Genomic DNA, 14042 nt, shown 5'->3' with positions numbered 1-14042 from the left:
ATACACAAATCTTTTTTTAGATTCGTAGTTATCTTTTATCAAAATAAAGCATGCCGGAATAGATTAGAAATGAAAGATGTAAAGAAAAATAGGATGCTGTTTTTTTTCCCGTGTGCTGCCTCACTGTTTGTTTTCATGTTCGCAGGGCAGGCACCTGGGCAGCCCATTAGGTTCTTCGCTGAATGCCCGTGTCGCTCGCCCAGCTCGCCGTTAAAAAAAACCAGTAGCTGCTACTTCTGAAAAATAAAGAAACCCAAATTTCGGAAAAAAGGAATTTAAAAACATGAAAACTTATAAAAAAATTTCATACTGAAAATAATTCATAAATTTAAGAAACAAAATAATGAATTAAAAAAATCAAGGATTTGAAATTAGCAATGTTATTCATAAAGGTTCATGAATTTGAAAACAATTGATAGATTTTTAACAAGTTCACTAGTATAAAAAAGCATGAATTATTTTTTCCCATGGATTCATGGTCTTAAAAAATATCATGAACTTTAAAAAAAGGTTCATGAAATTGAAAAATGTTCATGAATTTGAAAAATAGAAATAATAAATTAAAATTAAATTAACGGTGAGGTGGCCACAGCACTGCAGCCATCGAAGCTGCACCAGGCACCTTCTTCCTTCCTCGCTGACCCCTGGTGCAGCTGCTCGGTGCCTTGTATTCTTCCTACGATGCCTTCGTGCCGCATCAGATTAGACATGATGGCCGCGTGCCCTAGACCAAAGCAACCCCGTGGACATGGACGCCATCACGCGAGCGATGCCTTTTGTTTCCTATAGAAGAGCTGTCTTTGTTCACTTAGACGAATGCTTGTTAGAGCAACTCTAACCAATTCCCTAAAAATAGAGGAGTAGTATATTAAAAAAATAGAGAAGTAAGTTAGAGCAACTCTAACCATTATAAGGGATCGGTTAAAAACGCCCTTAGCTAGATTGGTGCGGACATTCCGCAGTTCAACACAGAGGCCTCTTTTTCGAATCTTTCTTTCTCTTACTGACGAGTGGACCCCACACATGTGCTGCCTAACCCACTGATCCCGGCCTTTCCTGTTGCAAAAAAGAAATCCATGTTTGGATGTGACCGCAAGGTTAAAATGATCGTGATAAGAGAGGCCAGGGTACAGATTTTAGGTATTTGAAGATGAGGGTTCGTTTTTTCGACGATCTCTACAACGTGAACATTTAAATCATATATTTCCTTCATTTTTAAATGTAAGTTTTTGTAAAGATTTTATTGTGAACTATATACGGATGTAAATAAATGCATTTTCGAGTGTAGATTCACTCATTTTATTGCACGTGTGTTTTACAGTGAAATCTTTTCAAAGGTTTATAAGAGCAACTCCAATGGGGCGATTCATTTTGTCCGCCCGCGTCCGTCTGGGTCGGCGCGGACAAAAGTGACGGCCCAACGCGCCGACCCAAACTCAAATCGTGTCCGCCCGGCGTTCGCGCCGACCCATTTCCGGCCCAAAATTGCGCCTGGAATGCGTCGGCGCGGACGCGAAGCGGACGCGCCGCACATCTTCTCGCCGTCCGCCGCGTCCTAGTTTTACTCACGCAATAAAAAAATGTTCATACAAAGGCAGCGCCCTGACCTTTTATATGGCCGACCAGATAGACTTAGACCCAGACTCCTAAACCAAAACGGCAGCCCAAGCTGAACCGAACAAAACACCTAACAAAGTACTAGTAAAACGCCCGTGCGTTGCTACGGGCTACGGTTCACATAAATGAATCAACGAAACGATTAGGTTGTCTCCAAGGTTGAAGTTCCCTTTTCCCGCATACGTCCTAACGTGTAGGATATCAAACAAGCTTCCAGCAGGCTCCTCAAAATCCAACCATCTGGACAGTCCGTGTCCGGACTATCTACCATATTGTCTCCAGCACTCGGTCCTAAAAAAAACTCACCCCACAACATACCCTTCCCTTTTCCCGTCGAACCCTCCCCTTCCCGCTTGGTTTTCCGCCATAGCAAGACATTTCTCCCGAAAGCTCACTCCTTTAAAATCAGATGGCGCCCACCTCATCATCACCATGGCACCCTCTGTCCTTCACACCATACTTCCGTACAGACAGCCAAGGAGGAGTCCCCCGCCAACCGCCCCGCTCTCCGCCTTGATCCCCTCCCCTAGTGTTCATGTCGATCCACCGCCTTGATCCCCTCCCCTAGTGTTCATGTCGATCCACCGCCGCTATCAAGGGGGACGAGGTGTGCGCCAAAGTAATATTCATCATATGAGATGGTACCATACTTTATAAGTTTGAATGTGTCGAGAGTTAGGTTTAAAGTTGTCGAAGACAGTTTTCCATTAGTTATCTTGATATAAATAGAGATCATTGATCACGCTTTTAAAATCCTAAGCATTTGCATTGATCACAAATAACAAACCACATAAAACAGATGATTATATGTGTGAACCTCATGTATTTCAGGACAATGTTGCAAATTGCAAGTGAATATTTTTTCTCCCCAAGAGAATTTACATACATGCTTAGTAAGGCAACATCAATGTTTGATTCTACAACATTAGATGCGAAGACTGCATTCATACATTTTGAAGGCAATATTATTTCAAACTAAACAGATGCATGTTGGTTAGATTATTTTACCCTGAAGATTAATTCATTAATATCATCTTGTAGACCATCCATCACTTTGTTTTGCCCGCAATTTTAGTATGTACAAGTACACCATCCACATAATCAACAAGATACACTTGCACAGAACAGAACAAAGAAGACAAGTTGGGAGTTGAACATCTCAAACTGATAAGGATCTTGTATCTATTTTCTAAAATGATTCCTTTATAGGTAAATTTTATTGGTGACAAGATTTTGTGGAAGTTTTTTTCTAACTTAATCAAACCCTTCAGCAGCTGTTGCGGTTCTTATACTTCTAACTGAATGAAGGTCATCCAACTTACATCAGAAAAATGGGATGACGAAAAGACAAATTTGGTACCAAAATATTTGGAATTTTCTCGAGATAAATGTTCTTGAGAACCATGAAACTGTGGCTTGATGGGTCCCTAAATTTAAGGAGCTCTTGCGGTGTGCACCACCAAACCAAGGCATATGACTTGCTGATAATAAAATTTAATCAGTACTAAGCATACGGTGTTCTGGCAGCACAATGCTATTGGTTAGTGCCAGAAAAGTTGCATATAGGAATGAAAATAATAACTCCTTGTCACCCTATGTGTACCACTATCAGTCTGTTCATATTACCATTATTTTTCACAGTACAAGTCTATCAACACCAATTAAGTGTTTAGTACCAAATCTGCCCTCCTAAACAAGAAGGACGACTCCAAGCTCGTAATCTTGTAGTGGGTCATGTATTTGGATTATAAATCTATGAAAATAATCAACCTGTAAATATGAACAATGTTTTGGGTCGATCTATTTCTTAAGAAGACAATAAATAAAATCTACCAACATGTTATGAGAAACCCGACGATGCACTGCCTTCAAAAAAGAGTAATCAAATTAGCACAAATGAGGAAGACGGATAGCACAGACAACGACCACGACACGATGCATCACCTTGAAATATCTTGTTCATTTAGAAGTGGATGTGCCAGATCTACACTGGTCACTGGGTATAGCTAATTAGTGAAATAATCTTCAGAAATCATACCTGGATCAAGGGACAACAGCCGCTTGTACTGCAGCAAGACATCAAGTTCAACATGGTCGTGCTTGGATGCTCTCTTGTCTCCCTCAAAATATGTTTATCGTGAAGGATAACATGGTTGAGAACGTCACAGGATGTTGTGATGAGCTCTGCTCGATATATCTTAGTGAAGATCCTGCGGGCAAAAGGAAAGCAAGTTATCATATGAGGCCTGCAACTAATAGAATGAAAAAATAAATCTAGCAAACCTAATTGGATACTATGTGCAAAAATTAACAAATTTGCTAGCCAACGCCTCCACAAACATATCTGATGACCTATAGAAAAACATAATTCAGTAGTACTCGTGTGTGTTTTGTATTTTGTTATCGTCATAGGTAAAACTACCATAATCAAATCCTTAAAACAATCTGACATCCACATTTGCATGCATTATTTTTCAAGACAATGTTACTGAGCATCTTGTTAATTCAGGGCAGAAAGAAGTAAATCATATCAGGCGTGTTCTCACTCAAAGCTTCAGACCGCACAACTCATACAGATTGCAGGGAGGTAGCAAAGTAGCTATGACAATGAAGAGCAGATGCGGGGAATATACAACAGCTTTTCCCCAAAAATCTAGACGTGTCACTTCAATTGCATGGATGGTTAACCTGCATGATTATATCACCAAAAAACCTCCCACGTACAGATGGGCCAATATGCCAGATTGGTACATCAGTTTAACATGAAGTTGTTCCACTGGGGTACAACTATATATTGGTTGTGAGGCCACCCATTCATGTTGAATGATAATATTCAAACAATTAAGATCATGCACAGATGCATTACCGGCAAGGTTAGTAAAATTCGGAATGATCCAGCATAAACGTAATTTTCATGAACATGCTTAGAAAATGATTATCATGATATATACACCTATTTGCTCTAAAAAACTTAAACCAAATGTGTCGTGGCACAAAAATGTCATAGTACGCTCCCAAAAATATTTATACATGGACACAGCAAGCTCTAATCAGAAATAACAAAACAAATGTCATCTGACGAAAAAAAACCATGGGAGGTGGGACGAAAAAAAACCCGGAACGGAGACTACCAACTGAGATATTATATTTAGTGGTATGTTAATCACTAAATACCAAGTATTAGACAATCTTGATAATTTGAAGTAACAGTAAGCAACTCCATACCTATTCGTTAATGTAGAGATGAACAATTGATTCAAGCAGACAACATAGAGTTCTTCCTTTAATTCAGATCGCCTCCTGTATTAAAAATGAACTATAGATCAAAAAATATGTAAGCTTGCTTGGCGAAGTAGCATGAAGATGAGATGATTCCACATTATTCTTAGAGATTCATGCATACCATACGTGAGCAGATCAAGAAGATTGGGACATGTCTTTATCTACACAAAGTGAAAAATATAGTTGGAAGTGAATGATAAAAAGAGTTGGGCGTGAGTAAGGCTAGATGGTGTATCTACACAAAGAAAACTTACTTAAACGCCTAATTGTACATTCAATTTTGTTAAATAAAAAAAGGTGTAAATAACAGAAGCTTTACCTATTAGCACAATGTTTGCAATTGAATTAACAAATGGAACTGAAAAAACAAATAATTTGAGTTCGGCCTGCAGCTCCAACCACTTCAATCCCTGGAAAGCCATCTAAACCTAATACTATTGGCTTATGGGTTCCTGCAATGTATAAACAAAAACACTTTCACGAAGATCGGCAAAAGATAAATCACATTTTACATTTTGTAGCAAAGAAGCGACATAGGCATTGGAGCCATCATTGTTTGTCAAATTAGCTAAGAACTATATCAATTATAACACATAACTAAACTCAAAGTACGATAAAAAAATCTCAGACTAAATTTGAAACTGTACCTTATAAAATAGTTAAAGATATCATTTGATAATCTTAAAAGAAAAGGCGGTTCGGAAGTAAAATCAAGGTATGAACAAAATATCGGACTAAATGTGGAAGGTCACCTTACATTTTATGACTGAAAGGGGAGAAAAGTATCAGCAAATGATTTTGCAATTCAAAAGAAATCAACACAAAGATTACATAAAAGCTGAAATTGAACCTACTGGTCCACGCCAAGAGTTAACGGCTGGATCGACCTCTCCCAGCCAACAACATTGTGACCGCGCACTTGAACAAGACATGGCATAGCCACCTTACCGACTCGATTGCGTATATCGACACCATCAGAACGACGCCGACGAGGAACTTCTGCTCCTGGAAAAAAAGAAACGCAGCAGCGGTGAGTCCAAACACGAACACAGCTCCAGCAACAATTTACCCTGCTGTATAGAAAATAAGAAATTCAACACCGACTGATGATAACAAGCAACCGACCTCTGGGTTCTTGTAGGCCGAGAGGTGGTTCAAGAGCAAGTAGATGGACAGCGAGAGTGATACGGCGACGAAGAGCCCCGAGATTATTATGGCCCAAACTGGCAGCGAGTAGCTCTGGAGCACCAGTAGCAATTTGTCGGCCAATTCCATTGCCATTGCCATCGCGCCTGTCTGTCCCGCCACTTGGCTGTACTCAAGCTGATGCCCCCTCCTCTCTTGCGCCGCGGGCACATTCGCTATCAGGATTCACTGTTCCAGGTTGCGGTTCATATAGCATCATGGTCAGGAATTGGACCTTCCAAATGGAAAATTCCCAGTGATGCACAGCCCCCTGGCTGATACTGAAGTCGTTTTGGCGAGACCAAAAATGCAGAGTGGCGTGCCCTGTTTCTGTCCCTTCCTCCGCCTAATAATACTCGGCGGGATTCAGTCACTTGCAAGCACAAATTTAAATGGCGTTTACACGAGGCAGCAAGTGCTCCGTTGGATCGGAAGGGAAGGGCCAGCAATGGCGCAATTTCGACTGGAGGGAAATAAATAAATAAACATGCTAGGAGCTCGTAATCAAAGAAGACGAAGCAGAGCCACCCTCTCTGTATTTTTTAATCAACTTCAAATAATTAATTGTGTTACCATTGGATTACATTTTCTTCAGGCGCCTTGGACAGTCTATTTCATTGGCAACCAACCTGAAACTATACAGAACTGAAATCTAATGAATTTCAGCATCGAACCCCAACACAGAATCTGCTCAAGCTTGGACCGGCCATCCTGCTGCTCCTTTTTGGCTTTTGAACCACACGACATGTAGATACAGATTGACACCATTAATACGCATTCAGGTGCCATGTGAGATACCTCACACAATTGATCAAACAACCACCGGCAGCTTTGCATGTCGCCAAAGAACTGGATCTTTTCATCTAAGTAAATACCAAGACACAGTCAGAGCAATCTTGGTAGTAAGGCAATCATATATGTTAGAAACCCAAAAGTAAAGAGATCAGACTATTCTAAGGGAGGGCGAGATCTAAGAAGATGGAGAACCTGATGATGGAGGATCAGGGCATCTGAGGGAGGCCTGACCTAGACGACGGTGAAGATCTAAGATGTAGTACCCGATCTCGGCCGCCTCCGCAAGTGTCGCTCCTCATCTGTTTTCCCGCTTGGCAGCTTCGCGGCAAGCATCTTTCTTCTCTGCGCACTCGTCCCTGCTCTCTTACTCCTCTCGCCCCCTCGGCATGTCAGGAGCGCGAGATGAGGTGGTAGCGCGGCGGGCGGGTAGAGGGAGGAGCCGCCGCCGCCGCCGCCGAGATCCACATAGCATGACGGTTGTAAATTCCTGGTCAACATACAGTTTCCTATAGCCTAATTCTGAACGCGAGCCATATAGGAGTACAGTTCAGACACATTTACAGTTTAGAGGCAAATTAAACGGCAGAGGCACGCACCTCCATCGTCGACGGCGTCCACATCGACCCCTAGCTCCTCGACCAGGTACCTGCACACCCGTGGCCTTCCCTTCCCGGCAGCGAAGTGCAGCGCCACGAGACCTTGGTCCTTAGCCGCCTCCACGACCTCCCTGGGACGGCCCCTGCCCTGATCCAGATCTCTCACTAGCCCTGCGACGCGACGAACGGGAGAGTCAGTGCCTCCCAGATCCAAACAAAACCCGCCCGGAATCGCCCACGTACTCTTGAAGAGGCGGAGGTCACCGTGGCTCGCCGCGTGGAGGGGCGGAAGCGATCCGTCGGCAGGCGGAGGGGGCGGGCTAGGGTTTGGAGGGGCGGCGCGGTGCTTGGCTGAGGTGGCGGCGGGGTGACACCACGCCATGGCGACCAGCAGTGGCGAGGTGGCGCCGTGGGATCCGCGGCGGCGTCCCTGTCGATCCCAGATCGAGGCCGCTGGTGGGAGGAGAGAGAACTTTTTTCCTTTGCGATTCTGAAAACCGGTGGACAAAGGTGTGGGAGCGGGATGTGACGAAACAAAACCGATGAAAAAAAGCCGACGAAAAAAAACCATTGGAGGTGGGACGAAAAAAATCCGAAACGGAGACTACCAAACATTAGGAGTAGAGATTGGTTGGTTCGATTTCTTTTGCGTGGAGGGAATTACTTGGGAGGGGGGAGGGAGTATGAAAATAAACCGTTTCGGCTGAGCGGGAGGTGGGAGCAAGTACCAAAAAAGTACCAAAAAAGACGGGGTGAGGTGGGACGAAAATAAAACCCGAAACGCGCCCTACCAACTGAGACATTAGGAGTAGAGACTAGTCGGACGGACAACCCATATATACTACTACTATATATATCTTTCCCTACGTCAGTAATTTTGCATCAAAGTCCCTCTGTTTCTAAGAAATCAACCCGCAATCCCTATTTTAAAGTGAAAAATCGTTTCATCCGGGGTTGTAAATGAAAAAAGTGAACAGACACGAGCGCGGCTGCACGGGCTCTCCTCTCTCCCTCGCCTCCTGATCCCAGCCGCCAGGAGGCCCGCGGCCCGCGCGGCGCTCGATCCGGTGACCGCCGGCCGCCGGACGACGCCGGTAATGGCAGCACCCTGCACCACCGTTCCACCTTAGCTCCCCCTTTGCCCCGCGTCCGCGTACCCGAGCTCCTCCTCTCTCCCGCGCGTCTGAGCTCCTTGTTGTGCGCCGCCCAGGAGGGCTTGCACTCGCCGCTCGACCAGAGCCACCACGAGCTGGGCGTCGTTGCACTTGCCGGCGACCTGGCCGTCCCCTCTGCACCGCCCTCCACCTCAAATTTGGACGAGCATGTGTTTGTGTTTGTTCTCAGTTATTTTTTGCACACAAGGTGTTTGTGTGTTTGTCCGAGCCAGTTTCAGTCACAGATCCTTAAGGTAAACTCTCACATGAATACATCATGAGACTAAATCTCCTTCCATATGATTCAAAGCATGTTATGATGGTGGGAGTGAATCAGGTTACTAGAATAATGGTTTGCTAATTAATTTACATCATGTGGAGTCTCAAGACACATGGGTACGCCGACTCCTATTGCTTGACAAATGTATATCTGCAGATTTTCTTTAATTGTATGAAGAAGTTACAGTTAGGTGTTGACCTTTTTTTTGCCTAGACACGGCACCTCCATTTATCTTTGCTGCGCCTTTTTAGTTTTAATTGTTGTTTACCTTCATCCGACCAAATTGAGCTATCGGAGGTGCTGCGATCTTTTGGTAAACATGCTCTGTATTCTATGGTTTGGCATCTACAGGATGCCATCTCAGGTCATGGATCCACTGTGGCCGCTTCGTCCTTCACTGAGGACCTTCTCATCCCCACAGAGATCAGAGGTAACCCACACAGTTGGAAATAGTTGCTCAAGTTCTTGCTTCAACAAATTTTGTTCCGGATATAATTTATGGCCATGCCATGTATTAATTATTCTTATAATGGTCATCTGAATTTGCAAAGAAAATTATATTTTGGAAGCAGGAACCCTTACCTCATAAGATGGGTGAGCTGTAGGATTTGGTTCTGTTCAACTTGAATTAGTTTTTGCTCATCATGTTCTCTGTATTAGGAATTCAGATGCCTTCCAGCTCTAATCTTTTCGTATTGTTGGTGCATGCTGGGAGTCACATTGTTATGCATGCTAGCAAACATTAGGATTGGAAATCTTACCCTGTAGGTTATTAATATCTTTTCCACTATACTGAGATTCAGCAATTTAATCCGTATGGTCGCACAAGCAGTTTTGTTTTCGGATTTTTCTTGACAAACATATTGGGTACATCAATTTAAATCATATTAAGGTCACACAAGCAGTTAGTTACATTGCACTTGGGTCACCGACGGTTGCCGAGCTACTATGATCCTCTCATGTTGTAGTGGCTAGCTGCTGCAATTCATGGATCATGCTCTCTCGTGGGAAGGAGGCTGTGGCTTTCTCAATTGATCAGAAAACAGAACCCTACATAGTTCTTTTCTAGATATATATTGTTATTTCTGATGTTGTGTGGACCATCAGAAACCTGATGTGTGTGTGTATCATAGAATATCTTGCTATTTATGTATATTGCTTCCCTTTTATTTATGTTCTACTTCTCTAAATATAAGCCACTTCTTTTCTATTGTTAGCGCTATCTTCTGATGTTAATGCACTAAAAGTCTAAAGCCTTTCCCTCTGCAAAATGATGATATTAGAGCTATGCATCTTATAATCCGTACTGTATATGACAATGCGATATTCAGTTATATTATGTTTGTAGCATGGCATTTTTCCATTCCTTTTCTTTTTCCGATGAATCACATGGTAAATTATGATCTACAATGACTGCTCTTGCAAAAAGTTTGGAATTCAGAGAAGGATTCTACAACGAGCAAGGTTTTAGGTTCTGAATCTAAAAGGCCTCTTCTTTAGTTCAGTCCTAGCAAAAGCTGATCAGAGAAACAAAGAAGCAGCAACGAATGGGTCCCTTTCTTGCCCACAAGAGTTGTCTGTGTGCAAGTCATGAACCTTTTGTCCATCAATACAAGTGCAGGATTTGAACATGTTAATTCTGACCTTCTGTTGGGAGTTTATATTATACCTTTCATGCGAAATAGTTACATTTATCGCATGGAAGACAATGCCCATAGAGTGGAAGGTGGAGAGATTCAGACTTCGGAGGATGTTAATATGCTCAAAGTTTTTCAATTAAACATGTTGAAATCTTCCATGTAGCTGTGATTGTTCTCTCCGGACATGGAGGATCAGTTCTTGGACAAATTTATCTGTCTGTTGTATGACTTGCCACCATTTTTTCGAAATTTCTATTCACATGTTATCAAACCAAAAATATTTCAATATCTTAAAACTTTAGTAGAATTAATCTGCCTCTATTTCTGGACTCTAGCATTTTGTGCTTCTTCACAAGTTCTAAGTTGTTATTTGGCGATTAATTTAATTTGATCTTGAACTTTGGGTTCTTGGCACTCGCCCGTGCAGGTTATGACTATGTCATAGGTGACGTGCGGAAAGGTGACCAACAAGGAGAAGATTGCATGAAGAATTCTTGCTATCAACTAGGGCTGGATGCCCCCAGGAAGAATACTGTGAGTCAACTTTCATGACTGATATGTTCATTTCCTCTAGCTACACAATATGAGATATTGCTTCTTAATTAACGCTTACTGCTACGTTGTAAGATGACATATGCGATTTTGTTTCTCGAGTTGGCACTCAGTAGTAAAACTGGTTTATACTTCGAATAGTTGAGCAGAAAACTGGCGTATCATGGCTCCTAATGTTACAGAGCAAGTGGACAGACTATTTCCCCCTCCCACCCCCCTCTAAACTTTGTTTTCTAGGTTTGGTTGGCTACAAAAGGCTAGATTCTGGTATATATTCGTTGGTGCAGAAGCTAGAAGCTCATTGATATTATTTTTCTTGCCAAACATATGAAGGATTGTGCATAAAACTTCCAGCTTGAAATCTACATCTGGGTTACAAGCTTTGTCCAGAATTTAAGAACATCGCTGTGGACATTTAGATATTTTTGTAGCATTCTTCAGGGTCTTGACTTAATTTCTTTTCACACAGTAAAATATCAATTATATGTTGTACAGTAGTAGTAGTGTGAATACTATGTACTCAAGTTTATTGAAGTCAAAACAGGAAAGGAGAGCAGAGTTCAGGGCATGTTCAGCTCCATCCATGCATCAAGGGAAATATATACGAGGCAAAGGAATTACGTGTTCTGCTAGATGACATAGTACAAGGTTCAGCAGCAACGACATGATCTCAAACATGGCACTGGTACCACCTATACTAAACTTGATTTGTTCTCTCAATATGGAGTGTTAATCTTCTCCTCTGCATAGTACAATATTCCCTTGGCTCGAAGGATATAGGCATGGCGAGTTTGGTTCAAGGAGGAAATAAGAATGATTTAACAGTAAGAAAAGGGATATAATGCTTCTTGATGTGTATGGGGATTCTGAAGATATATATGATTGATACTTTCCCTGCATGATATAGATTAGTCGAGGTTTGCGAAGTTCTCTATAAAAGAACTATGTGGGGTTCTCTATAAAATAGTTGTTAGGTGTCTAGGTCTTCAGTTTGGGCATTCCAGTATTTTGAGTGGAGTAATTCCACAATGCACAGCCATCTTCATTGAACAACTGACAGTAATATACAGAAGACAGTCGCTTGTTTATTTCTTGACAACCAATTGATTTGCTAACTATTATATTCTTAGAGTACAAGGCAAAGTTATGTGGTGGGTCGGATGGAGAGCTTGGCGCGGCGATGTGGCAGGCTGCTCTACAGTGGCACTAATGGAGAGCTCGGTCAACGATGACGGGACGACCGACTGATCTGCGGCAGCGTGGAAGGAGGGCTCGGCGGTCGACACGGCGGCTTGATCCGCTGTTCTGCGACGTTTCGGAGAACTTCTTGTACTGGTGTGTGTGTATGCATAGGTGCTGTACTATCCTGGGCGCTCACTCCCCCAGGATCCCACAAGTTTGCATAGAGCTCGGACGTCGGTGGCGGCCTGGCACGCTAATCTGCCGCCTCCACATGAGGAGTCGTGAGATTAGTGCATCACATTCAAAAGTCGCCGATCCGTGATTAGGGCATTGCATTCAGGCATTCAGTAGATTAGAAGACATATTTAGCTAGCACTGGGATCCATCGCCATTGTAGGGCCTTGAATCTTTTCAATCCTTGCCAGGACAGTTCTTGCCATGGACGACGGGTCTCTCTGTGTGGTCTTGGTCCAAAAGCTAAAATAGGGAATAAGATGTGCCTTGCCGTGTGGAGTGTTGGGTATCTTTTGCACTTGCTCCATCAGCTGCAGAAACTATAGCCCAAATGCAGCATACTGCTACTATTTCATATCATTGATTGATGATTTGTTTTTTCATAATTGAATTGGCGAATGATGAAAAGGTGTAATGTTCAGGGATTTTTGCTAGATGATTTGTTGATCCAGTTTAATTTTAGTAGGCATCTGGGTACTTTTATGAATTGATAGTGCACCCAGTATTATTTTTTACTTTTCTAAAACAATCTTCTCTGGATTTCATACTAACAAGTGTCTTGGTTTGTAACAACGATAAAGTCCTGCTTTATGTTGCCCAATCCTAAGTTGTGCCATCCTTTCGTAGTGATAGCTGTGTTGGGCCGGGTTGCAACGGATGCATTCAACACGTTTCAAGGGCCTTGTATGTCGATCTGGAGCCAGTGTAAGTCGATTATGGCAGGAAATCAAACTCAGTTTCCTCATTTATCCATCACCGCAGGACTATTATGACTACTGCATTTTATTTTATTTTGGAGATAAGTCATGTTGTCAAAATTACTTCTTATTTGCAACTGATTGGTGTTGCATAGAATAGGCATGCCCCGTTACAACGCAAGGGTGTTGTCCTAGTAGTACTACTAATTTAGATACTTGCCTAGGTGTGTAGCTAGTACACGCACGTACTACTGAACCTAAAAATAAAAAAAGCACACAATAAGTTGACCTGACTTCAATTTAACTTCAGATGAATTTTGCCCACTGTCAAAAAGTTGTATGGAGTCCTGAATGTCGGCTTCACTCCCTTCTCCGGTATGATCCGAACTTTGTCGGTCTGACGAGTGTCATCTTGAATAACTGCATGTACAATTTTCGCCCGACGTCGAGCTGGTACGACATATATCTCCTTCTGCCCTTGGCCAGCCTTCGAAATGTCCGTTGCCACCGTAATAGATACGGTCGCATCAAGGCGGCGCAAATCCAAGAGGTAGGGGACAACGGTGGAGCCTACTGAGCGTCCCTGGCGGTGGGCCGGCGCGGGCGGGGGGCGGGAGGGGCGGCACTGGCGCAGATGCGACACGAGAGGGGATGGGGTGGCAGTGGAGGAGAGGCGCGGCTTTTACTCAGCCAAACGGCGAAGTAAATATAAGGAGATTTTTATGGAGAGGAGTAAAATTTTACTCCCTTACGACGAATTAGGGATCAGCTAATGTTCCGGTTAGTGGAGCAAACCATTATAAGGGATCGGTTAAAAACGCCCTTAG

At 42.9% G+C, this 14042-nt stretch overlaps 2 protein-coding genes across 5 annotated transcripts; one reads left to right on the top strand and one right to left on the bottom strand.

Annotated features, from left to right (window-relative positions):
* Window positions 1-2725: 2725 nt before the first annotated feature.
* Window positions 2726-8025, bottom strand: LOC125547580 (uncharacterized). 4 transcript variants are annotated; one of them, XR_015599502.1, is made up of 7 exons: window positions 7719-8025; window positions 7476-7646; window positions 7072-7366; window positions 6025-6947; window positions 5021-5904; window positions 4843-4917; window positions 2726-3827 (listed from the first exon to the last, which is right to left on the bottom strand). XR_015599502.1 is itself a non-coding variant. In XM_087516432.1 (3 exons), the coding sequence occupies exons 1-3, from the start codon at window positions 7855-7857 to the stop codon at window positions 7269-7271; spliced, it is 408 nt and encodes a 135-aa protein (XP_087372558.1). In that variant the 5' UTR covers window positions 7858-8013; the 3' UTR covers window positions 6977-7268. The 4 variants fall into 4 exon arrangements, 1 of the variants encoding a protein (XP_087372558.1); XR_015599501.1 differs by lacking the exons at window positions 2726-3827; window positions 4843-4917; window positions 5021-5904 and having other exon boundaries at window positions 6182-6947; window positions 7740-8018; XR_015599500.1 differs by lacking the exons at window positions 2726-3827; window positions 4843-4917; window positions 5021-5904 and having other exon boundaries at window positions 6182-6947; window positions 7719-8013.
* LOC125546457 (uncharacterized) lies at window positions 7856-12951 on the top strand. Its single transcript, XM_048710713.2, has 6 exons — window positions 7856-7931; window positions 8453-8883; window positions 9261-9339; window positions 10977-11083; window positions 11637-11786; window positions 12232-12951. Exons 1-5 carry the CDS (start codon window positions 7856-7858, stop codon window positions 11736-11738), a joined length of 795 nt encoding a protein of 264 aa, XP_048566670.1. The 3' UTR covers window positions 11739-11786; window positions 12232-12951.
* Window positions 12952-14042: the final 1091 nt, after the last annotated feature.

This window comes from Triticum urartu, chromosome 3A (assembly GCF_056163025.1).
Source record: "Triticum urartu cultivar PI428250 chromosome 3A, HENAU_Tu73, whole genome shotgun sequence".
Taxonomy (NCBI): Eukaryota; Viridiplantae; Streptophyta; class Magnoliopsida; order Poales; family Poaceae; genus Triticum; species Triticum urartu.
Note: the sequence above shows the minus strand (reverse complement) of the source record. Positions and strands in the feature narration are given on the sequence as shown.